At 41.3% G+C, this 26973-nt stretch overlaps 1 protein-coding gene across 1 annotated transcript in view; it reads right to left on the minus strand.

The window, feature by feature from the left end:
- plpp4 (phospholipid phosphatase 4) overlaps window positions 1-26973 on the minus strand; it is a 261325-nt gene that overhangs the window by 178723 nt on the left and 55629 nt on the right. Inside the window, exon 2 of the mRNA XM_041209895.1 lies at window positions 16984-17092. Within this exon, the coding sequence (XP_041065829.1) occupies window positions 16984-17092 (109 nt within the window). The remainder of the gene's footprint in view (window positions 1-16983; window positions 17093-26973) is intronic.

The following is a 26973-nucleotide window of genomic DNA, read 5'->3' on the forward strand; positions in this document are numbered from 1 at the left end:
CTTAACCACTGGTGATGGGTTTACGAAACTCTGAAAATGGAGGAAAGCACCTGAAAATGGTCACTTGAAGTTACCACTCAATGGAATAAGGACATGGGGACCAATTGGAAGCTGGTAGCAACTATGGACTGTTTGCTATAAAGACTGTAACTCCATGGAGACTGCAGTGGGTAATCAGTATAAAAGGGAAATGTTCCCCAATGTAGTTTATGTTGCCTACAAAAAGAAAATTGTGTTTAGTCAATAGTGCTTTTAATAATTTGTTATAGCAGAAATTTTAAAACATGAAATCGTGCCGTGTCGTTCTTTCAGCTAGTAACTGCAACTTGAATCTCTTTTTGAATGTTATTGGTCTCTACAAAGGATTGCAACAATATAACATAGCTTGTCTTCTAACCCTTTATATTCTAATCCCATGGAGATAAACCTAGCACTCCAGTAGCTTTTTGATTAGTTATTGTACTTGTCCGCTATACTTTTGCTATCTGAAAATAAAAAATGTGCAAGGTTACGGGGATAAGGCAGGGGAGTGGGACTATGTAGAATGCTCTTTCAGAGAGCTAGTGCAGACTCGATGGGCTGAATGGCCTCCTTCTGCACTGTAAAGATACTGTGATACTTTAATGAGTTATGTACATGAACTCGTAAGCCCCTTTGCACTTCCATTGCTTCTGGCTTTGCAATAGTTGCAAAGGACTCTATTCTATTCTTTCTAGATCTGAAGTGGATGACACTTGTCTATATTGAGATCTATTTGCCAGAGTTTTGTCCATTCACTTAATAATTTGATATCTCTAGTTTTATGCTTCCATCCACACAGCATACAATATTGCCAGTCTTTGAGCAACTGGAAAGCTTCGATGTGCGGCTCGATATCCCACCATTTCATCTGTTAGTAAACAGAGGCTGCAAAATTGGGCTCAGTAGTAGCCATTGTTTTGGTGCTATGGGTACTGTTTTGGTACCAAAGCAGAGTCTGTGCTGCATACACACACTTCTGGTGTGCCCATTGCCGAACATCACAGCGGTGTGGGGATCAGTGTAGGCATTAGGAGTGTGCCTCAGAAGTATACACAGTAGCCAGATTGTGACTTCTGTCAGCGTGTAATACAAGCATGGACATTTTGGACCCTGCCACTCCAGTTAACGCACTCTCTTAATCTCACAAAGCTGAATGTGCATTCAGCAGCAGGAAGGAATCCTCCAGCAGAGCTATTTAAAGGGATAATTGACCACTCTTGGGTTTGTTGCTGATAAACTTCTACTTACTCTCTCCAAGTTTGGAAACCACCTTGCATTTCTGCAGAGTTGCATAAAGCTGGTGAGATCTGACAGAGAGTGACACTGCATGTTGCAAAGGCCTTGGCTCTGACTTCAAGGATTCTGATCAGACCACTTGCTCCCAGTCATGAGTTATAGTTACCATCCTCCTTGGCCTGCAAGGGACAGAGAAAGAGCAGACATAAAAGCGAACAAGCAAAGGAACGAGGAGACGAAGCAGGAGAAGGGCACTCAGCAGGAGGCCTTATCCACCTAGGATCATCCAGGGGCATTTCTCTTACCTCCACCTAGGCTAGAAGTGTGTGTGTGTGCCATCTGCCTTTTATGAAGGAGATGCTCATGGAACTCTGCCACCTCTTGCAACCTCAGAGCAGGGCAGGACAGTGCTGCCAGTGGCTACAGTGAAGGTGATCATGAACATAAATTTAATTTCATTGGGTAATTTCAGGCTGGAACAAGCAACACCTCTAACCAGTTCAGCATCCACTGTTGCATAAGAGAGGTGACAGATGCTTTTTCTGCTAGGGGAGCGGCATTCATTGTGGTCTTGTTGACTAGAGAGAAACTGGCGTGCACACATCGATAGCAGGATAGCAGGCTTTTCCGTGGTGCAGGGTGCCATCGAATGCACACAGATTGCACTTATACTCCAGAACTATAGATCTAGTGAACCATTGTATACTGAAAGTTTCACAGCAGTAGATTTTGCCATTATTTTCCACGAATACATGTCTTTTAGAATTCGCAAAGATAGTATGTTGGCATTTGGCCCTGTGTTAATCTTGGCCAGTAATTGCCAAACTTCTCAGGGCAGATAACTTGAATCTTGGCAACCACCTTGAACGGTGTGGTGTTATCCATGTTTTCCACAAGATTGACGGCATGAAATCTGTGTTCACACTCTTCATCTCGTCGTGCACATCATCATCATCATTTTCTGGTTTGTCAATCACCTCATGTATGTTTCTGACAGGATACCGGACGGTCATTCCTATTGCTTGAAGGTGCCTATTGTGTACGGTCTGTTTGGATCAGTGCACACCTCTGTGTAACTGCATCAGCCTTTGCTCTAGTAGACTTCCTCTGCCAGTGGCTCTTTCTGCCACATGCCTCGTGGAATTGCTGGAAAATTGGGCATTTCTTTGGTTCATGTGGAAGGCCAGACCTTCCATATGTCTTGCTAGGTTTGGATGTTCTACTGAGTGTGTCAACAATCTCGTTTGTGCCTTAGGAGCTGTAAGCTTCGTTGACTTGTGAGGATTGCTTCATACTTACATCCATCCTTGAGTAGGTCTTTGATGCTATATGATTTGGGCTTATCTACCAGATCTTTCTGGAACGCTTCACTGGAAGTGGATCAGATCACAACTCAACAACCCGGTCTGCTAGCTCTGTATTTGAAAAATCATGGTATGCAACCTTTTCTCTGCATCTGCTGACACAGTGATCTATGGATTCTGTAGGCTGTTGTCAAAATTACATGAACTCTAGTCGATGAATATAGAAGTTTAACATGATACTGAACCAATCTTCCAATGTAGTCCATAATTATTGCGGATCTGTTCATCCTGACATGTTCAGCCTCTGTAGACCTTCATTCCCAATTGCTAGGTGAATTTTTATGGCTTGCTTGTCTATTTCAAACACATGTGAATCAATAAACCATAGCTCTCTGTGTTGTTTAAAGATTTTGAATTCAGATAGTAGGAGAGATGCATCCTAATCCAGCTTGGGTAATTTTGTGGACATTTTGACAATATTCCTTTGACCTTCCTCGTTTTTTTCAATTTGTTGTTTAACAACTCATGAAGGCCCCCATTATATTTGCAACTTTCTCTGACCTGTTTTAATGATGGTTTTGTGTTATTTTTGTTTGATTCTCCCTCTGGCCCATGTCCTGGCCACTTACCTTTCCTGACTGAGCTAACCCGGTGCTGGCCCTCTCAATGTATTATCCCACTCATAGAACTGACAGGCTGTGCGTTACAATCTCACCACAAGTGATCCATCTGCTTATCAGCTCTTTATGTGAGCACTATCCGAGCCTGTGTCTTCAAAGCTTTTCTGCGCAGTTAGCACGTGTTCAACATTCTCCGATGCTTCGGCTTTGTTGCAGTCTGACCAAAACATCAAGGATTGTCTCATGCCATGTAGCATGATCTAAGGCTGTCCACCATGTTGTACCTGTATTTAATCTTGCTGCCATGCTGTTTGACCAAGTTGTGTTTTTATAATGATATAAAGGCACCAATCACTCATTAGGGATGGTAAAAACATGAGTTCATTTATTTAAACTAAGTATGTAAGAACGTATATACATGGATTAAAAGCTTGAAGACATCAGCAGCAGAGCGGTGTGTGCTGTTTTCTGTTCACAGACCAAAGTGAAACTGAGACTGGATCATATGACACATTTCCCTTCTAGTGATGGCATGCTGCTATCCTTTGAAGGCATGTTACAACAATGACAACTTCTAAAATAGCGGGCATGATGTGCTGAGTATGATTCCAGGAGTGTGGCAACCTTTTCAGTTGCGGCACATCTCTGTATCTAGATGCAGTGACTGCAAAGCTATCTGTGTACATTTGGTGGTACCCAGCACCATGGAAATGCATGCTATCCTTTGTGCACACCACCTGTTTCTCTCTGGTCAATAAGAGCACAATGAATGCCCCTTCCCTAGCCAAAAGAGCATTTGTCACCTCTCTCTTACATCATGGAGACCAAAGGCCCAGCAATTGTGGGTCTACTGGCATGATGTGATCTTGCATTAGTGACAATCCATAGAATTAGTCAGACATCACAAGGCAGATCAACCTCAGAAACTACTTATAACACCTCAGTTTGCAACCTAACATTGAAATACCCAGAATGTTTCGACAAAATTGGCAGTTTCAAGGGAGCTGCAACATCACACTTGCAGGAGAATGTAAGTCCATAAATTGATCCACCACGTCAGTGCAGCATCCACTTACAAGACAAGTTAAAGGTTGAATTAGACAAAATGGAGAAAGATGGAATAATTAGTACAAGAATACAAAGACTGGTGCAGATCAATTTATGCGTATCATAAAGAAAGGTGGATCATTGAGGAGTATGCCTTGATCCATGATGTTTGTTTCAAAGCTGCGTTTAATGTCCTTACATGATACCTCCATTAGAAGAGTCAACTCAAGATTTGCAGCTGCAAAATCCTTCTCAAGTCTTGATGCCAAGCAGGGCTATTGGTCAGTACATCTTGTGGAGAAGTCCTAAGAGCTTACTACATTCCGTACCCTGTTCAGATGATACTGTTTTCAATGACTTCCTTTCAGGCTGTTAGCCAAGATCTCATTCATGCTCACATGGGCCATATTACATGCACTGTGCCAGCATGCAGCTGTATTGCTAACGATATTGCTCTTGTGGGAAGAACAAAGCAAGAACATGACCATAATCTGCACTTATTGATGCAAGTGGCATGTAACAAACACAATTAGTGTTCAACAGTCTGAAGTCTGCCAATTGGGTACAGATCAATTTCTTCAGTTCTATTTTTTCCAGGGATGACATATATTCCGACCCAAATAATATAGAGGATATTAAAGCCTTGCCAATTCCTCAAGGTGAGGAACATCTTCGAAGATGATTAGGTCTCTTTAATTTCCTGTCTCCATATTTTCCCAATTTCACCCAAAAATCATCCTCGCTAAGGGAATTGTTGAGAAAGGATGTTCCTTTCCTGTGGCACAAAGTCCACCAAAAACCTCTTTGAAGCACCGAAATGGTCATTATGGCCAGAAGCATTGCACTGCAATTTTATGATCCTAGGGAGACAACCACCCTGGAATTAGATGCCTCACAGAAAGTTCAGGAAGCATGCATACTACAAAAAGGCAAATTGATTACATTTGCTTCAAAATCTCTGTCTGTACCACAATCCAATCGCTCCAACAGCGAGTAAATATTAGCTTTAGTGTTTGGAATCTTTCATTTTCATACCCATTTATTTGGCAAAAGGTTTGTGGTAGAGACTGACCACAAGCCACTGGAGATGATTTGGTGGTAGCCATTGACCAGTGCACCGCCAAGATTGCAGCATCTCTTCATAAAGATTCAGGGTTACGACTATGAGATTAGGTACAAGCCAAGTAACTTGACGGTCACCCTGGATACATTTAGCAGATTGCCTAACCCAGCGAAAGCAGAAGATCTTTGCGACCTAACATTCTTCAGCAACTTCACTGACATTGATTGGACGAGAAAACTCAAGAGAGATAGTCTACTGGCCGGTTATGAACAATGACATTGAAGCCATCATTAAGCAGTGTGTGGTATGTCAGGAGTATATGCCAAGTCAGCACAAAGAACCACTGATTCCACATGAGATTCCTACCCATCCTTAGTTCAAAAATCACAACCAACCTCTTTCATGTCCGTGGCACTGACTTCATCATCATCGTCGACTACTTTACCAAGTATCCCATCATTCGACAGTTGCACAATAAGTCAAGCACAACTGTCATGCACATTCTAAGTGCTACTTCCAGTTTATTTGGTGTGTCTAGAGTGATCATTATGGATAATGGTCTGCAATTCATTGGTAAGCCATTTCAGGGTATGTGTGAGAAGTGGAATATTGATCACACTATTTCTCCTCCTCACTACCATAGATCTAATGGCCTAGCTGGATGAATAATTTGCACCGTGAAATCCCTAATTCTCAAAGGTAGACAGACCAAGCAAGATCTATACATTGCAATGTTACATCTGAGAGTGACAGCTTTAAGTGCAACTATTCCATCATCTGCAGAACTCACATTCGACAGACCAGTGCATACCAATCTATCTATTCTTACCCATTCTACTCTGTCAGAAACTAGAGAGCAACTTTTAAAACTGCACGAGAAAATGACCAACGTGCACACTAAAAATGAAGGTATAGAATTGTCAAGTTTACAGTTGGGACAACCAGTTCCCATCCAGGATCTCTCAGAATGTACATGACAACCAGCCAAGATGACAAGGTTTTGTTCAGAACCAAGGTTGTGCTGTGCTGATTGCCACGTTCTTAGTCATGGCCACGCCAATGATTGCCAGCAATGTGTCCTCCACTATGGTGAGGACATGTCGCCATCCTCGCTTGTCGGTTAGGTATTGCCGTCTTTGGTTATGGCCCAACTTGTCCTGTAATAGGAAGGAAAGATTGTGAGTGTGGTGCAACTTTTCTGAATCATTTGCCTATCTTAGTTAATTGCTCGGCAACTTGTGCAAGCTGAGAGATGTGAGTATGCAGCTGGCAGCAATGTTGAGTATGAAAGCGTGAGGTGAGGCTATGTATTTAAGATTAGAATTATGCTTGATAGATACTGTTGGTAGGTGAGTAAAGGTGGGTGTGGTGATGAATGGAGCAGTGAATGAGATTAGTGATTCATTTCTAAGGATATGGCATTTGCTGACCTTGACTGCTCATGTAAGGTCATTAAAGTTCTTCCAGCACTGCAGCCTGGTTCTTGAGGCCAGATTGTTAGCATTGACCATGATGGCTATCTACTCCACTATCTGGAGAGCCTCCTGGCTATCTGTGGTTAGAGGACCTTCCTGTCCATCTCCTGCACCAGGGCCTTCAGTGCTGCATTGAAGAGCCTTGAAGGAATCTCTCTGATCTGTTGCACAGTTCAGAGACTCTTTGGGAGCCAGTTCCAACACTTGCTGCAGCCATAATGTGCCCTGCCTTAAAGTGTTGCAGGCTAGTTTTAAGTAGTGCAAGGCTAGCTTTAAATGGTGATAGTGTCGCATGATTTTTGGCCCCTTGCTGAGGTGTGCAGCCATGCAACAGTGCACTTTGCTTAATTTAAATTAGCAAATAGCACTAAATGTGTTTGCTGGCTGCATTACAATAAACAGGCATAGGTAAATTGCACATGACAATCCCCAGGCCTGAATTCCCACCTGATCCAATTTGTCTCCCAAAGTGAATAGCTGAGGTCACAACACAGATCTCTGTGGGCTGCCAAGAGTCACATCTTGTCAATTAGAATAACTACCATCATCCCAACCCTCAGGTCTCCTGCCACTCTTTTCCATACCATGCCTCGGCCACGTGTTCATCTCCCTAGTCTGTTTATCACTAGGTCAACTTGAATGTGGATCAGGTAACAATCCAGATTATAATCCTTGAGGTCCTGACTTTTTAATTTAGCTCTTGGTTCCTGGTACTCTCCAAACAGGAGCCAACTCTTTACTATATTGTTGGTCCCAACATGAATCACAATAACGGGATCCTCCCTCTCCAATATCCTTTCCAGCTGGTTCCACATGTCCCTCACCCTGGCAACAGGTAGGCAATAAACCATGAGGGACTCCTGATCCTGCTTACAAAAGAATGATATCTGTCCCCTTAATTATTGAATTCCCTACAGCCACCACATCACATTTCCCCTCCTGCTCTAAGGGGCCGTGGTCCACATTCTGACTTTGTTCTGATCTTCACAGGATGCATGTAAATTGTACCTGTTGAATAGGATCAATTTTGCAAAAACCTTGTTTTCTATCTCGCTTGGGGTCCCTCTACACTGTGCACTATCAGTCATGTCAAACCGATATTGGTTCTGTGGTTCTATGTACATACTTGTTATGAATCAATAGGAAGCATGCAGCAGTTACAAGTTAAACAATCTGTTTACTGTAACTGAAGTTGTTGCATTTTCTATTTCATTAAGCTGTCACTCAGTAATGATTGTATCAGCCAGATTCTATTCGAGTGGATATTGTATGGCAACTTCAATTCAGTTCTGTTACATGCCAAAGGATGCTATGGTTTCTTTATAAATTCCTTTGATTCTCGTAGTCATGGGCTTTTACTCCTGTGCATAGCAATAACTATTTTCGTTGCTAAATGTGTAGCTGATCTCACCAGCCAGATCTATAATTCATATGATTAGCCACAGCCATCTCTAGCTTAGGTTGAGAGAAGCTGTCTATACACTCTGACCATGTCAGGCTGTCTTGACGTGTAACTGTTCAATTCCCTTAGTCCATCTTTACATTGCTCATTTTCAGGATATACTGCCATGAACATGCCCAATGATTACACTGCTGATTCTTGCCTAGTTGAAAACCAACTTTTGCAATGAACTTTGGGTTAATCCTAAATTACATCAAGTGTTGTTCACTCATCACTCTTATGCTTGCTGCCCTACACTGGCCCCTGGCTAAGCAATCCCTTGATTTTAAAATTCTCATCCTTGTTTATAAATCCCTCCAAGGTTTCATGCTTCCCAACTCTGTAATCTCCTCCAGCCTCACAACCGTCTGAGATATCTGCGCTCCTCCAATTTAGACCTCTTCTGCAGCTCCAATTTTAATTTCTCCGCCATTGGTGGCTGTGCCTTCAGCTGCCTAGGCCCAAGCTGTACCCTCCCTAAAACTTTCCACCTCTCTTTCCTCAGTTTAAAAACACTGTCTAATACCTCTCAGTCAAATTTGTAATTTGGCTCAGTTTGCCTGCTAGAAGTGAAATATATTCACACACAGGGGGCCGTTCTCTGAAAACAAACAAAATATCCTCAAGCTTTCTACCTTGTTTGAATTACTCTAGTCGCTTTCTCCCGGCAACGGCTCGGCCAGAGTCAAATTGCGAACCAATTGGCACCCTTTTCTCCTGTAGTATAAATTAGCATCGTTTGAAATTTGGCATTCTTGCATTTGTCCTGATGAGTGCAAGACAAAAAGCTTCAGCAACATGTCTCTCTTTTCAGCAATATTCAAGTTCTTTATGACTAAGTGACTGTAAGCAGAGTTTGTTTCAACATCAAGGAACTTGACCCAAAAATGGAAATAATGGGTAGCCGAGCAGTTTGAAATCCATTCAGTCGGGCAGTACTTCTGGGCTAAGTTGTTTCAGGTTCAAATGGATTAAAAGGTATTTTTGCTATTTATATTTTGAACGCACAAAGTTAGGTAGAATCATAGCTGCTGGTAGATAAGCTGACAGTCTTAAAATGAATGAATACAGTTAGTGGGATAGAAGTAGAGTTTCAATCATTAAAATTAAAATAACCACAGGCAGTTCAGGAGCAGCACCAGACAGATCTTCTACTCTTGTGTGACATAAGTAATGGATGCACTGCTGTTTTGAAATTATGTTCAGTGTCATTCGTTGCCCACGTACATGTTCCTGCTCAATTATTTGTGATTCTACGAAAGTTGTAGCCCGGCTACAGAGGGAACAGAATTTCAATTTGGAATGCGTTCTGAATCCTTTGGATTAGATTTGGTTGATTTGGTTTCTATAGTACGTTGTATACAAACAACACATCACTGCTGTCTGTGTGTTTATAGAAAAACAAAACATTTTTCTTTAGGTAATTGAATACAAATTTGGCAGTAACCTTGGTCATCGATATTTACCATGTGTTGTTTTGTCATCAATATGTTGAACAGTTTATCTCTAATGATAGTCATCCTAGATCTGATCACACAGGTAAAACGGTGAACGTAGGAAAGCATTAAGTGCTGTGCGGTCAGCAGTGAATGAACTTATACTTACACTAGCCCACAGATTTTCTATGTACTTTTGCTTTGCAACATGCAGTGATTAGAAATCAATTTCAGTGCAGCACCCTCTACAGGGGATCTATGACCTCTGTGAATAGGGGAAGGAACTTGTCTATCTTAGTTATCAGATTGAAGAATCCTTACTGAAACATACAGGGCTAGAAATTGTGTCGTGTAGTGCTGCCTCGAGAGGACTATGGTAGCCCATCACAGCTTCCAGGGGGTGCAAAGCCAGGATGCCAAATTTGGACCTCACAGGTCCTGTGTATGTGTTTATTCATCTTCAAAGGTCTGTCATGAGGCTGCAAAATGGGCCTGGCCCTAGCGTTCCTTAAAGAAGCAATCAGCAAAATTGCAGGCAAGGTAATTTTTTGCAACTTTTTCTATTGCAAAGTGTCTGGTGGTGCTCGAGTGTTTCTAGAGGTATTTTGAGCTCCTTGATATGGCAGGGAGTGTTGCTGCATCCTCAAAGAGGACAGAAGAGTAGGTGACCTTTCCGCCAGGCTACAACAGGTATGGGGGCTGCAATTCCAGTGCCTCTGATTTTCAGCTCGAGGAAGATGGAGTAGAGATTGCAGAGAGCACCAGCTCTGCACCATGCCCTCTGTCAGCATGGAGCCAGACTTCTTCATGCTCCTGGACAGTAATAGGAAGCTGCCTGGCAGGCCAGCCAATATACCCAGCATCTTGTTGTGCATGCCCATCAATGCTCTCCTTTTTACCACCTCATCGAGATCCTCATTTGAGTCCACTGCAGAAAACCGTGTCCTTTACCTCACCCTCCAGGGAGCTGACAAAAGAATGATTTGTCCTCTGGGCTGGCTGCAGCTCATTTGGGCCTGGGTGACTCACTACATCCGGATCCCAACTCTCCTAGCCTCTAGGATACATGCAGTACCAGTTTCCGAGCTGATGGTTAAGGGTGTCAGATCAATTGATGAGGCCCCTTCTGTGCTGTGCTGTTGCTCCCTCTTTTCCTCATTGGGCTGCTGAGGCTGGGCAGGCAGCAATTCATGGGAGTCCAAAAGCAGGAACTCAGAAAGGGGAAGGTTGGTGTGAGGGTTGGAGGGATGATGTGTAAAACAAGAGGTCTGCGGTCATACCATCTGCAGCTTGCTGATCATGACAGTTAGCAGAATGAGGATGTGCTGAGAGTTGAGAAGAGGCATAATGCAGGAACATACCATCATCCTCAATGCTCTCAGTGATGCCAGATATCCGGGTCCCATCACAGCTGACCTGACGATGTCGAGAGGCATCTTCTGTGTAGGATTCAGGACATGCAGCACTGTCTCTGCTCCCTTCTGTTGTGTGTCACCTTGTGCTGCAACAGAGAAGGTGCATTACCAGCAGTTATGTAGTGTTTGGGTAATGTGCCTGCCATAGCTGAACAGTGGGGGTATGTGAAGGCAGTGAGAGGTGGGTGCAAGGCTGTTAAGTGTGTGAGGGTGAGGTGTAGTATCTGGATGTTAGGTGTGTGTCCTGAGTGCTGTTGGATAAGTGTGGTACATTGAGCTGTGTGAGAGGTAGATGGTATGGTGGGCAGAAGATGTCATGTGAAGAAGATGCATTCACTGACCTTGGCCACATGCTTGAGATCATTAGGCTTCTTATGGCACTGCTGCCAAGTTCTCAGCTCCACTCGCTGGCCACCTTCTAATTCCCTTCTAAGGGTTGTCCTTTGGAGCCTCCTGCCCCCCCGCAGAAACATAGTGTCTCTCCTTCTGCCCATTTCCATCACTAATGCCTCCAGCATCACATCTGTCACACTGGAACCCTTTCTCCACCCTGGTGTTCAATTTTCTTACATTTTAAATTGCATCAATTTCTTCAGTGTATCTTCCCTTTAGGAGGGCCAGCAGGCTGGCTGGACCATAGATTCCAAACAATGCTGCCTGGTCCTGCTGCTGAGTGCAGAGGTGGCAGAAATCATTTGGGAAAGAAGAGCAGCACGGAAACCACATCGGACAACACTACAATCATTCAGATGATTTGAGCACACTAAATTCACATGTTGCCACTTCAAATTGAATGAGCGTGGGATGGTTGTGAATTGTGATCCCGTGCCCAAAAAATGGGGCTATCCAATTTCTAGCACGCAGTGTGAACCAGGAAATATCAATTAGAATAATTAATTCAATGCCAAATACAGTACAGAAAGTGAAATAACTGAAAATAAAGATGGGATTCAGAGATATAAGAGGCAGAAAGAAAAAGTAAAAACATAAATGTTCATTTTTAAATCTCTAACAATAATTAAAATCTTAAGGAACAAGACTCCACACTTGTAAACATAAATTTTCAGTGCCAGAGCGACTGCATGGCAATAATTAGTGCTTATCATGCTATTAACAATTGACTTAAACTGGAATAAGCAAGGCCTAACTTTTTAGGTTTAGTGGGTATCTGCCACATAAGTGAGGTGTACAAAATTATGAGGGGAATAGATAGAGTGGACAGGATAAAATTGTTTCCCTTGGTGGAGAATTCTAGAACCAGGGGACATAGATTCAAGATGAGTGGCAGAAGGTGTAGGGGGGACATGAGGAAGAACTTTTTTTTACGCAGAGTATTGGGTGTCTGGAATTCGCTGTCCAAGTTGGTGGTAGAGGCAGAAACTCTAAACACTTTTAAAAAGTACCTGGATCTGCACCTAAAGTGCTGTAAGCTGCAGGGCTATGGGCCGGGTGCAGGAAGGTGGGATTAGAAAGGGCACCTGGGTGTCCTCGGGTTGGCATGGACAGGATGGGCCGAATGGCCTCCTTTGTGCTGTAACTTTTCTATGGTTCTAAGTACCACAACTTTACGTCATTCCATGTATTTGAATACTGAACCTCTCAACGAGGCACTGGTGTAGCGGAAAGCAGGGAAACTCAGACAACAGCTTCCTGATTTCTGTAATTAACTGTACATGTGCAGACACAAAGTTGATCTCCGATTTTATCTTTAATAATGGTGACATTATTGGCCTTACTATTATTTTTACCCCAAAGTTCAGGTCAATAATATTTTGATGCAAATAATTTGGTTATTAATTGATTTTAAGGACTACTTCCATAGAAGAAAATAAAAAAAGTATTATAAATTGTGACAGTAAAGTATGATTATAGCCATAAACTTAACCACACATTCTGATATTGACAGGCCACTTACACTGGTGGTTTCAAAGCATATGGGACTTTTCTGTACTGAATGATAAACATCCATAGTTCTGAAACAGCAGGACTTTACAACAGTGAGTGTAAAATCTACCAAAATTGTCTTAGGCCTCCCTCATGGATTCTGGGAATTACATATTCTTTGCAAGCTCCAGGCCCAGCAAGGCTGTCCATGGAGCTTGTGAAGTGGCAAGGAAATAATGCACAATTGTGGCTCCTGGAGGGTGCAGTTGCTACTTAAAGGGCAGGTTATTTTTCACTAGCCAGAGAAGAAATGGCTGAAGAAAGGAGCAGCTCAGAATTTTGCATGACTGTTAGGGGTTTCTCTTAAATGGAATCCAATGAAGGAGAGCTGTTTTCACCAGGGTGCCCTCCAGCCAGAAGAAACACACCGGTAATAGTGTAGCTCCAACATCCAGAGAATCTGGCGCAGATGGCAAAAGGTTAACAGCTTCATTAGATCTGTCAAGGTTAGCCAGCCTTGTAAGTGAGCAAAGTATGCAGGCCACCCTGTTAAATTCTGACTCAGGCTGCATACGAGACTCTTTCTATGCTGAACATATAGACCTATACAGCAATAAGGCAGTATAACTGCCAATTCAAATTATAACTGTGCTCATGTGACCATTTGGAAAAGTGCCTCACAGAGCAAGCTTCTCACATGCAGGGTGATCACTTCACCTTACATTTTTAGTGCTATTTATATAGTAGAGCTAGAGGACTTTGTTCTAGCCAGTTGTTGGACCACTTAATTCTTCTTTCAGGGGTAGTCTAGTGTAATAACATGACTAGATTGATACCTCATTCTAAGGCATGCATGACCCTGCTCCTGCCATTCCTTTGTTTCACATGAAGCTTGAGATTTAATGGCATCCTGAGCCAAGCCCTTCTGACCGTATACCATTGTGCTCCCATCTATGATTGGTATGAGATGTTGGCTCATAGATATGATTCTGAATGACAACAACAATGAGAGCACAAGGAGTGCAGTAGTTCAAGGAGAAGAGTCATCTACACCTTCTCGGGCAGCTAGGTATGAACAATAGTTTGCCTGTGTAAAATATACTTGTGACTTGCTTTATTCTTCCCCTGCTGCTCCTAGCTTGTAAAGAATTCCTGACAGTAAGAGAGGAAGTGGAAGTGTTCTAATATTGTCCACTTTAATTTCTGTCTATAGGTTTGGATGTTATCCTAAATTTAATACTCACTTTGGTTACAAATTTGTGCAACTGGATCTATGAGAAGCAGCCTAGAATTGCAATATCCAAGCCACAAAATTTAATAAAACAAAAATATGGTCTCAGGTGGTTGTAATACCTAGGTGGTTGTGCCAACTTAAAATGACATATAATTAATTGCTTTTGATTCTGCTCATTTCTTCAAGTTACTTTTGGTGCATTGGGACCATATAGCTGATGCATTCAATGGTTATTTTTCCAGCTGTTACAGATCATACCCAGGAACTGCCAGGCTTGCATTCTAGCTGTGCTGGATGGGTTGTGATTACACACTTTGCAATGGAAGTTGGAATTTAATTAAATAGCTTGTATTAAACTTTGTTCTTGGAGGAACCAAATAGTCCAGTGGGTGGTAATGTTCCCTTGACCTGTGTTCAATTCAAACTCAGACAGATTTAATTAAATTCTCTTATTTTTGACAGCTGTAATGGTTATCATATGAAATGGGTTTATTTAATTTAATCCAGTTCCCAATAAGCGTAAGCCTATTGCTCAAAGCTACCATAAAATTCAGACTGAAGTGGCAATTATCTATAAATCTTACTCAATCTGACCACAAGGATAGACAACAGACTAAAGAAGAAAGTCATACTGGGGTGTAAACTAGGATTCTACATCTGGTCTTAGGAGCCCAAATATAAAATTCAATGGCAATTGTGCAGAGCTGTGCCTATACTTGTACCAGGCATTCAAGTCACCCAATCACGAATTTAAAGAGACCACTCGCAAAAAAAAAAGCACAGCATATTATAATTTTTATTTTTGTAGGCCCAGGAGAAGACAGAATGCTCTTCCTGGGACCATAAAAAAAAGTCTGGCCAGTGTCAGCATGTTGGAGGCCTCCCATGGGGTCACTTTCCCCTCTTGGACCTCACCTGCCGGATTGCACGGTGTAAGAACCATTGGCTTCCTGCTGTCATCGACTGGCAATCTAAAGCAGGGTCCCATTTGGTGACGGCAGCTTGCCAGAGGCATTTCGACATTGCTCACAGCTGAATTTGGCTTGATCCTCCACTGGCACTGATTGGGTATGCAGCCACTGCCCTGCTGGCTTTGTGCCCATTTTGGGCACAAGTCGAATTCCTCACCATTCATTTTTATTCAATTACCAGGCAAAATTCTTTTGAATTACATGGATCCTGCTGAATCAACAGCAGGAAAATGTCATGTTTCAGTTGTGAAATAAAAAAAATTCATAAAAAAACAAATTCAGCGCTAGTTTTATCAACCAAATCAATTATTTTAAAAATAAAACAAGTATCAATATTAGAAGTTAATAGTTGTTTCCTGACACTGCTGTGTCAATGGTTACTATTAAATCTTCTGCCACAGGAGATCCAGATAAAATTAACTCCCATCTAACTCCAAGTAGTCCACAGTCCAATCTACATACCAAAAGGCACAACAGATAAATGATCAGAAACATATATAGGTCTAAGCTGTGTAAATCTGAAGCACAAAGTACCCCAGAAAATCCTTCTGACGAGTGGGTAGTTCAAAAAGTTACTTTCTTTTCATTCACAAAATATTCAATGATTAAAAGGTCTCTGCTTTTAATTGTTTTTCAAAAGATTGTGAAATCTTTACAGCTCCATAAGACCTTAAGGCATAGGAGCAGAAGGAGGCCATTCGGCCCATTGAGTCTGCTCCGCCATTCAATGAGATCATGGTTTATCTGATAATCCTCAACTCCACTTTCCTGTCTTTTCCATTTAACCCTTGATTCCCTTACTGATTAAAAATCTGCCTATCTCAGCTTTAAATGAACTTAACGACCCAGCCTCTGCAGCCCTCTGCGGTAAAGAATTCCACAGATTGACTATCATTTGGGAGAAGAAATTCCTAATCATCTGTTTTAAAAGGGTGCCCCCTTACTCTGAGATTATGCCCTCTGGTCCTAGACTTTCCCACAAGGAGAAACAACCTTTCAGCATCTATCCGTCCCCGAAGAATCTTATGTGTTTCAATAAGGTCGCCTCTCATTCTTCTAAATTCCATTGAGTACAGGCCCAACCTACTCAACCGCTCCTCATAAGAAAATCCCTACATACCCTGGATCAACGTAGTGAACCTTCTCTGGACTGCCTCCACTGCCAGTACATCTTTCCTTAGATAAGGGGATCAAAATTGTTCACAGTATTCTAGGTGTGGCCTAATTAATGCCTTGTATAGTTTCAGCAAGGCTTCCCTATTTTTATACTCCATTCCCTTTGAAATAAAGGCCAAAAGCTCAGTCTGAGGCTCAAACAAAACAATGGAAGGGATATAATGAAAGATGCAAGGAACATAGAGTTTGAGTATTAATGGAATGTTAATGGTAGTGTTCATTTGCTACTTTTAAATGGATGATTTTCTGATTTTGCACTCACAGAGAGCGCATTCTGAAAATTAGCACACATGCTGTGGATGATCTTTCAACCATTTAAATTAACGGTTAGAGAATTGTGTCCCAAAACCTATGGAATTTGCTACCCTGGATGAGACTCCCCACCAGTGCACAAAGTTGGAAAATTATCCCTGCATTCTCCGATATCTGCACAGAACTTTTTATTGCAGTCCACTTTTAGCTCGTTTGCTATCTAACTGTATTGATTGGTTACAATGCACATCTCAACAGAAAATACTTCCACAGAGAAAAAGTCACTTATTAAGATATAAGCAGTAGATGACCTAGTGTGACATCTCCTTGCTGAACAATCAGACCTAAATCACTATAAATTGATACTCTGACATTTTTCTGTTGTTAAAAATCAAGCATTGTACTTACAAACATAATGCGGGTAGGTATGTGGTCTGACTGCACAATGGGGTTTTTGTACAGCCAAATTTCTTCAGGCTGAATAACCCGCTGGAAGGGATCCAGAAATTCTGTGAAACTGTGGAGAAAAATGAGAAATAGGTTTATTTGAGTGTGTTGTGGTGTGGTGGGGGGGGGGGGGGGAGGGGAAGATTTCTTCCTGTAGGAATAGCAATCTGAAGTACCACTCTACTATGTGTAAATATCTGAAAATATTTTACTTCATCTAGGATGATACTTATAGGGACAAGATAGACCTAATGTCAGGAGCAGGTCACTGCTCTAGATTTTAGGTCTTTGTGTGCTCAATTACCTTACTTCTGCTCCGAATTTTCCCTGATTTCCTTCTTACACAGGGCATTGTAGTAATATAAAGAGCATGGAAGAAGCTCTAACAAATTACTCTGAGTGATCAGGTGGTGCCACACAAGAGTACTTTTCTTTAGTAATGTCCTTTAAGTCAACAAGGAACAAATGGTCTGTTTTCTTCTACATGGTTTTGACCTTTATTCTTTTCAGTAGGTCAGCATCTGGTAGATTTCATTTGTATAATGGAAACTAAGATCATAGTTACACTGCAGATTGTGGTTTGAAGGTGATACCTGGTTAGATTGACGACTGCCAGGAAACCTGAACAACATAGTCAATTTAGCAGCATTTTGGATTCTCGGTTCTCTGTTCCACTACCTGCGACTTCTGATGCAGCTATACTGTGCGTGATAGAATGCTGAAACAACGGGACTATACAGTCTCCCATTTAAACTCAACTTGTACTATTTTATAAAACAAATTATACATCAACACAAATATTTTTGGAAGGGGGTCCTGTACCAATCGTCCTACACTTCCCTAAAGTTGAAAGTTCCACCCCATATTTTTTAGTACTTAATCTAAATAGATTAATGAAAATTACAATTTAGTAGCTCATTGATGAATTACAATGCTTATTCTATTATACAATATAGTTTTATTGACCAATATCTTTTTATTATAATGTCTCCCAGCTACAAATACGTGTGGATGAGTAACATACTGATTGCCTTGTGTTTATCCATTTTGGGTATCATCTTGATCTTTTTGGTTTTGAGTCATCCTGGTTAAAAAAAATTGATGTAAACAGAGAAAAGGGCAAAATGTCCTGTACCATTTTCTCTGCCTATCATTACTCAATAGTTTAGCAGGGAGGTATTTTGTCTCACCAATAGATTGGTGCATTCACAGTGATTCTGTTAACCTGCCACCCCGTGACTTAAGCTCCAAGAGCAGAAGTAGCTTCAAGATAGATAGGTTGACAAAATGGAATGAATCCATTCCCTTCCTGAGATTTTGGCAAGTTGGCTTGATGGAGTTGGGCTTTATAAGTAAACCTTTATAGATGTTAAGGTGAAAAAGTATTTAACACAGTATATAAACTGAAGTTCTTGGACGGAGCCTAGAATTGCATTTATGGCTATAGAGATAGGAAAATCAAGAATGCCAATATCGTTTCTCAGAAACCCAGCTCAGTTTCAGTTCAGTAGTAGCATTGCAAGTACTCAAAACAGCTTTGTAATGTAAAATAAAATTAGTTGCAGCTATTCTGTCTGTAAGTTATACAAAAGTAGATGAGATTCAGTGGCAGAAGTTCTGAAGCATAAGTCACACTGTCATTCAGGTCAGTGTTACTGTGAAGAAATAATTCACATGCCCATAGTAAAGAGGTACAGACCTTCAGCTGTCTCCTTGGATCTTTTGGCTTCTCACACGCCTATATCGCTTTAAATCTGCTTCCTGCAGCTCTCTCCCTTAAAGCTTGAAGCTTGGGACCTCACTCTATGCTCCCGTCACTTCCACAGAACAGAAACTTTTCCAGATTTCTGCCCTTTGACTAGACTGTCCTCTTGGGATCTTTCTTATTCCACTCCCCTGGATTTATGGGACTTTCTTCTTTAGTTTCTTTGGGGAAACCTGCTTCCTCTGCACTTCCCTCTCCTGTCCAGCCTCTCCTGGCAGCTGGCTTCAACTTCAGTTTGGGACTTGCTATCTGTCCCTCTGCTAGGCTGCTTCTGTTGGCAACTGCTTCCATTTGAATCCAGACTATTTTTTCTGTCTGTGTGTATGTGTATGTGTATGTGTGTGTGTGTGTGTGGCCTCCCTCTCTGGACCCCTGTTGCTAGGCAACAGCATACTTTTTTCTCTACGCTGCTGGCTTTAACTCTCCTTCAAGAATCGTAAAAATCTCACTAGAAATACAGGATACAGTTTTAAACCTGCTGTCCCCACTCAAAAATGAAACTAGATCCCAGGTTTCACCTTTTAGCCCACAAATAGAAAAAATATATAAATTGAACTTATACCTTATTCCTAACACAGGGTAATGCTCTGCGAACCCAGATTCGAATCTCACCATGGCAGATGGTGGGATTTAAATTCAATAAAAAATCTAGAATTAAAAGTCTAATGATGATGACCATGAAGACATTGTTGATTGTCGTAAAAACCCATCTGGTTCACTAATGTCCTTACCTGGTCTGGCCGACATGTGATTCCAGACCCGCAGCAATGTGGTTGACTCTTAAATGCCCTCTGAACAAGTGGAATTAGGGATGGCAATAAATGCTGGCCTAGCCAGCGCTGCCCATATCCCATGAACGAATAATTTTTAAAAATGATTAACATTTGCAATTAGCTGGTATTTCCCCAAGAGGTGCCCTACATATTTTAAAAATTAGCATTTTCTCAACATTTTCCGCGCATTTAGTATTGAAGATAGCAAAGAATTATTTTGAATCATTACTTACTACATATCAATGGCACACCAAGTTATTTACAGGTATCTGTTCTATGAAAAGGTGTTTGGAATTCAATTTATATTTATACATTTAATGACATATAACTTAAGAGAAATCAAAATGATTACTTTAATGTGATGTTACTGCGACATAGTTGGCTTCTGGCTCTCCTTTCTTAATTGGAAAAGACTTACTGAAAATTCTCTCAAAGTCTGTGTCCCCTTAATACACATCAGAATTTTGAGAATTTACCACTTTCTTAGTTGCTTCCTAAGCTATAAATTTAAGGGTTCAAAATGTTCACCAAATCTTTTTTAAATCCACATTGATAGCTGGGAATAACACTTTGAATATCAGGAGAGAAAAAATTTCCAAGACCCTAACGAGCATGTATGAAAAGCTGGAACTATTCTTTTAGGACAAATGTGTGAGAGGGATTTTAATGAAATTAGGGGAGTGACTGGCCATGAATCTGATTCAGTAAAACAAATTCCAAAGGGAGGAATTTACAGATTTGAAGCTCTGCAAATCTCTGCTTAGAGATCGGATGAGCTTCACAAATGCAAATGCCACAAACATACTGACAGCCAACCTTAGAAAGGGAAGAAGTGAATGAAACTGAATATTGAATCGGGCAAAGAATGGTCAGTTATAGTGATACCGTTCATTTTGTATTCCCACTCGAGTTGAATTCCACCCCGCTGGTGTTTTGTGATTGTAAAGGAGACAAAAATCTAACCTCTATCTCACACGTCCAAGAAAACAGGGAAGGAACCAAAATTCTTGCACTCCACCACAAAGGATGACTTAGTTTGCAAACTCCTTAAAATGTCTATATCTGACTGCACTATAATTAAATCTGGATACAGTCAAAAGTAACACGATTCTTCCTAATGGGAAGCAGACCATAGGATTCATTCTATTGTTAAAAAAATAGGCTTACTTGTCAGCACAAAACTGTGAGGATGGTGTTTTGCTTTATTCTAATATATAGAACCAAACATTACAATTGTAGTTCATGTTACAGGACAAATTACAAAGCCATTTACATAACGTACAAAAATGAGCTCACACTGAACAAGTCAAAGAAATTCTCAGTGAAATATTAACTTCTTATACTTGATTCAAAGTGGAAGGTATCCTTTTGTAATATCCATATATGGTTTTGGGAGATATGTAAATATAATCAAATGTTAATATCTAATACTTGCCGCCATTAACATCTTTGCCTTTTTGTCAAAATTCTTTATTGAAACCTTTAATTGAATTGCACATTTGAAATTGTTTGATGTCAACAATTGAACTGCCAAGTCAATTGGCATTTGACCATGCGTAAGCAACGTCTTCTCACTTGTCGTTCTAAATCATTGATGTAACTGACCACCTTTCACACTTGTTTAATAACTCAAACGTAAAATAATTAGCAAGGAAATATTTCACTGCCACCAGGGCCTACTAAGCTGTGAACTGCTGTTGGCAAAATAGTTTCTTCAGCAGGGAGCAATTGTCAACTTTCTATATCATAAAGGAAGGTAACAGTAAAACTGCTGATGTTTCCATTTAAAGAGCCAATGTTCAGATGGGATGAATAACACCAAATTAACTGAAGTAAAGCAGTGATAGGCATTCTTGTTGATATCAAAGATGGTTTGACAACTGTTGATCTATTAGCATGTGATTAGCAGTTCTATTAATGAAATTGAAATTCTTTGCTTTCACAATTGTGTGCAGGGAAATTGTTTGTTGCTACTCTCTCTCAATTTTCTTATTTCCTTGCGTTCACAATAAGGCGTAATAATATTTACCTTCTCTTTGGTGAGGACACATGCAGAGAAAATGTATTGTAGGACTTATTGTCCTACCTTTTGTATTGCATTGTATCGTAGCTATTGTAGCTACCTTAATAGCAAGCCATTTATGTAATTTCACATTTGTTTATGACAAGTGAATGAAAGCAAATTGCATGTTTAAAATCCTTTCCAGTTTTCATGTCAAAAGCACAACAACAACTTGCATTTATATAATAGCATTAATGAAATAAAATTGTCCCAAAATGCTTTAGAGATTTAATCATGAAAAAAACATTAAGTTCCTTCACATCATTAGTATTTTGCCCTTTTCCTCCAATGTGACACTGGATGCAAAGACTTCATTTAAAAAGTCTGCCATTTCCATATTGTCCATTATTACCTCACCTCTATCCATCTTTAATGGGTCCAAATTCCCATTCACGATTCTTCACATATTCATAAAATCTTTTCCAGTTTGTCTGATATCCCTAGCAGGTTATTTGTCATATTATCTTGTCACAACTCTTATTACTTGCTTTGTATATCTTTATTGTTTCTTTTAGCTCACCCAGTCCACTGGATTTCTACTTTTCCTAGCATTTGTTTAAAACAGGTTTAGCTCAATTATATTTCTTAGCTCAGTTGTTGATCAAGGTCACTTAACCATGAAGAGCCATTGCCTTTTAGAGGTCTGTATAGGCTTTGTATCATATAAAATCATAGAATCATAGAATCATAAGAATAGTTACAGCACAGGAGGAGGTAATTCTGCCAGTCTCATCTGTGCCAGCTCTCTGCATGAGCAACTCATCTATCCCATTCCACTGCCTTTTCCTCATAGCCTGCAATTTTTTCTATTTTCAGCTAATGTTCCAATTCTCTTCTACAAGCCAGAGTTGAGTTTGCCTCCACCACACTCTCAGGCAACGCATTCCAGATCACAGCCACTCACTCTGTAAAAGGTTTTTCATCATATGGTGTTGCTTCCTTTGCCCATCACCTTAGATCTGGGCCCGCTGGTTTTCGATCCTTCACAAACAGGAACAGTTTCTCCCTATCTACTGTCCAGGACCCTCATGATTTTGAATACCTCTGTCAAATCTCCTCTTTATCTTCTCTTCAAGGAGAATAACCTCCAGCTTCTCCAATATATTGTTACAATTCCCATAGAGACTGATACCTTTTAAAAAGAAATTTGACCTTCCCGTGACTGAAAGGATCACACAAGATTTCAAGCTTTAAGGCATTTACTGTAACAAACAAACTAAAAGCAACATCGAATAGGTACTTTGCATCAGTCTTCACAGTGGAAGACACGAGTAACATCCCTAAAGTTCAAGAGAGTCGGGGGGGCAGAGGTGAATATGGTGGCCATTACCAAGGAGAAGGTGCTAGGAAAACTGACAAGGTCTGAAGGTGGATAAATCACCTGGGCCAGATGGATTACACCCCAGAGTTCTGAAGGAGATAGCTGAAGAGATAGTAGAGAGGCGTTAGTGGTGATCTTTCAGGAATCACTGGAGTCAGGGAAGGTCCCAAAGGACTGGAAAATCACTAATGTAACCCCCCTGTCTAAGAAGGGAGTGAGGCAAAAGACGGGAAATTACAGGCCGATTAGCCTGACCTCGGTCGTTGGTAAGATTTTAGAGTCCATTATTAAGGATGAGATTTCAGAATACTTGGAAGTGCATGATAAAATAGGGCAAAGTCAGCATGGTTTCATCAAAGGGAGCTCATGCCTGACAAATCTGTTACAATTCTTTGAGGAGGTAACGAGTAGGTTAGACAAAGGAGGGCCAATGGATGTTATCGACTTGGACTTCCAGAAGGCCTTTGACAAGGTGCCACACAGGAGGCTGCTCAGTAAGATAAGAGCCCGTGGTGTTAGAGGCAAGGTACTAGCATGGATAGAAGATTGGCTGTCTGGCAGGAGGCAGAGAGTGGGGATAAGGGGGTCCTTCTCAGGATGGCGGCCAGTGACTAGTGGAGTTCCGCAGGGTTCAGTGTTGGGACCACACCTTTTAACTTTATACATTAATGATCTAGATGAAGGAACTGAGGGCATCCTGGCTAAGTTTGCAGATGATACAAAGATAGGTGGAAGGACAGATAGTATTGAGGAGGCGGCGAGGCTGCAGAAGGATTTGGACAGGTTAATAGAATGGGCAAAGAAGTGGCAGATGGAATACAACGTGGGGAAATGTGAGGTCATGCACTTTGGTAGGAAGAATAGAGGCATAGACTATTTTCTAAATGAGGAGAGAATTCAGAAATATGGGGTGCAAAGGGACTTGGGAGTCCTAGTTCAGGATTCTCTTAAGGTTAACTTGCAGGTTGAGTCGGTAGTTAGGAAGGCAAATGCAATGTTGGCATTTATTTCGAGAGGACTAGAATATAAAAGCAGGGATGTGCTGCTGAGGCTTTATAAGGCTCTGGTCAGACCACATTTAGAATATTGAGAGCAATTTTGGGCCCCGTATCTCAGGAAGGATGTGCTGGCCCTTGGGAGGGTCCAGAGGAGGTTCACGAGAACAATCCCAGGAATGAAAGGCTTAAATATGAGGAATGTTTGAGGACTCTGGGTCTATACTCAATGGAGTTTAGAAGGATGAGGGGGGGATCTGATTGGAACTTACAGAATACTGAAAGGCCTGAATAGAGTGGACGTGGGGAAGATGCTTCCATTAGTAGGAGAGACTAGGACCGAGGGCACAGCCTCAGAGTAAAGGAAAGACCTTTTAGAACAGAGATGAGGAGAAACTTCTTTAGCCGGAGAGTGGTGAATCTATGGAATTCATTGCCACAGAAGGCTGTGGAGGCCAGGTCATTGAGTGTATTTAAGACGGAGATAGATAGGTTCTTGATTGGTAAGGGGATCAAAGGTTACAGGGAGAAGGCGGGAGAGTAGGGTTGAGAAACTTATCAGCTATGATTGAATGGCGGGGCAGACTCGAGGAGCCGAATGGCCTAATTTCTGCTCCTATGTCTTGTGGTCTTATGGACTAACCATTATTTCAGTTGGCAACATATGCCCTAAACTGCAGAAAAATTTCTCCATTTTTTCTTGGTTCCTTAGGGGGATCTTCATTCGCCAGGATCCATTCCAAAGGCATTCGCCACTTCCAATGGCTTGCTTACTTTTCCCCTTTTTCAGCCAGGTAACTTCTAATCACAAAAGAAGTTTCATGGTGATTGTTACCCTGAAGGTCTCTCCCTCCAGCCAAAGGTAGGTGAATCTTCCAACCTTTTTTAAATCCTCACGACTTGGTCTTCTCAATCTGAACAATACAGACTGGCTCTCTCTCTCTCAGACTGACCTGTGAGGATCAGGGATATCTTAAAAAGCTGTTGGCTGATACTACAATTGCTTCTTATGGGGTCTTCCCTTCCCAAAGCCCATCTTCATGGCAATGTGAATCACATGGGCCTTGAATCCAGGTAGGAATGCTAATTAGCTATCTTTTAGACATCCAACTACATTCTATCTAAGAATTAAATAGATGGTTTAAAGTATAACTAATTTATAAAACCTTACATTCCTAACACTTCCCTGTGAGACCTGGAGACTAAAAGTCCATTCACCATCAGAACTGTTGTCCTGGTCATTGTTTACAGGTGTGAATATCTCACATCTTCTTCCAGCATGGGTCCCTCTTTAACCTTCCAAGCCAACAACCAAGCCACTCAATCTTATTGTCAGCTAGATTTCAGAACTGGTCACATGACCCTCTTCATTCCTCTATTTTACCCTAAATTAAATAGACAGTCCCAAAACATAACAATCTTACAAACTTCATATTGTAACACTATCCACTTAACCGACCTTCCTCATCCCTGGAACCATTCTCATGAATCTTTTCTGCAACCTCTCTAATGCCTTCACATCCTTTCTAACATATGGTGCACACAATTTGCCATAATATGGCAGCTGAGGCCGAACCAGTGTCTTATACAGGTTTAACATGACTCCCATACTTTTAAGCTCTATCAGAACGTCCAGGATCCTGTATGCTTTATGAACTGTTCTCTCAGCCTGCCCTGCCATCTTCAATGATTTCTGCACATAATGTATGTCCCCACTTCCTTTAGAATTGGACCTCTTATTTTAAATTGCCTTTCCCTGTTCTACTTACCAAAATTAATCTCATCACACTTCTCTGCATTAAATTTCATCTGCCACTTATCTACCCATTCCATGAACCTGTCTATGTCCTTTTGAAGTTCTACACAATCCTCCTCACACTTCACAATACTTTCAAGTTTTGTGCCATCTGAAAATTTTGAAATTGTGCTCTGTACAACTAAGTCATTAATATATATCAGGAAGAGCAAGGGTCCCAATACTGATCTCCGCTGAATTCCACCATAAACCTTCCTCCAGTTGAAAAAACTGTTCAGCACCTTGTACTCTGTTTCCTGTCACTTAGCCAATTTCATATCCATGCTGCTACTGACTGTTTTAGTCCATGGGCTCTAACTTTGCTGACAAACCACTTTATTACATGCTCTTTTGGAAGTCCATTTATACCACATGAACCACATTACCTCTATCGACCTTCTCTGTTACCTCATTAAAAAACTCAAGTTAGTTGAACATGTTTCGGCTTTAATAAATCTGTGTTGTTAATTGTTGTCTTGAAATTTTGTTTCTAGAAGCTTTCCCACCACCGAGGCTAAGCTGGCTGGCCTATAGTCACTGGGCGTGTCCTTACACCCTTTCTCGAACAAGAATGTAAGATTTGCAATTCTCCAATCCTCTCACACCACCCTTGTATCTAAGGAGCATTTGAAGATTATGGCTAGTGCCTTCACAATTTCCACAAAGGCACTACAGTAGAATGCCAGGCATAAAGTTACATTAGCCAAAGCTATATGGGTTTTCAGAGCCAGATTATAAACTGAAGTAACTTTGGAAGATTAAAGTTGCCGTTAGAAACTATAGGACATTTGCAATGTGTCCAGATGTTCCAAACGAGCAACTGTTTGGGATTAAAGACTATAAGGAGAGAATATCTGAGTAAAAACTCCATGGGCAGAATTTTGCCGTCAGTGAGCAGGGGGTAGGGCCCACTCACCGACGCTTAAAATGACGCGGGATGACGTCGGGCGGAACCCCCGAATTCATCCCGCCCCATTTAAATTTTCAGGAAGGCGGGGACACAGCAAAATCAGCTGTGGGCCCACCGACCTGTCAATGGCCAATTGAGGCCACTGACAGGATCATTTAAACAATTAAAGGACCTGCCCGTCCAACCTTAAGGTTGGCAGGCAGGCCAGGAGCCCTGGTGGCAAATAGAAAAAACATGAAACCTCATCCACCAGCGGGATAAGGTTTCATGCAGGGTGTTAAAAATGTTAATAAAGTTAATCTGTAAATTATGAACATGTCCCATCTCATG

The sequence above is a fragment of the Carcharodon carcharias genome, chromosome 17, assembly GCF_017639515.1.
Source record: "Carcharodon carcharias isolate sCarCar2 chromosome 17, sCarCar2.pri, whole genome shotgun sequence".
NCBI lineage: Eukaryota > Metazoa > Chordata > Chondrichthyes > Lamniformes > Lamnidae > Carcharodon > Carcharodon carcharias.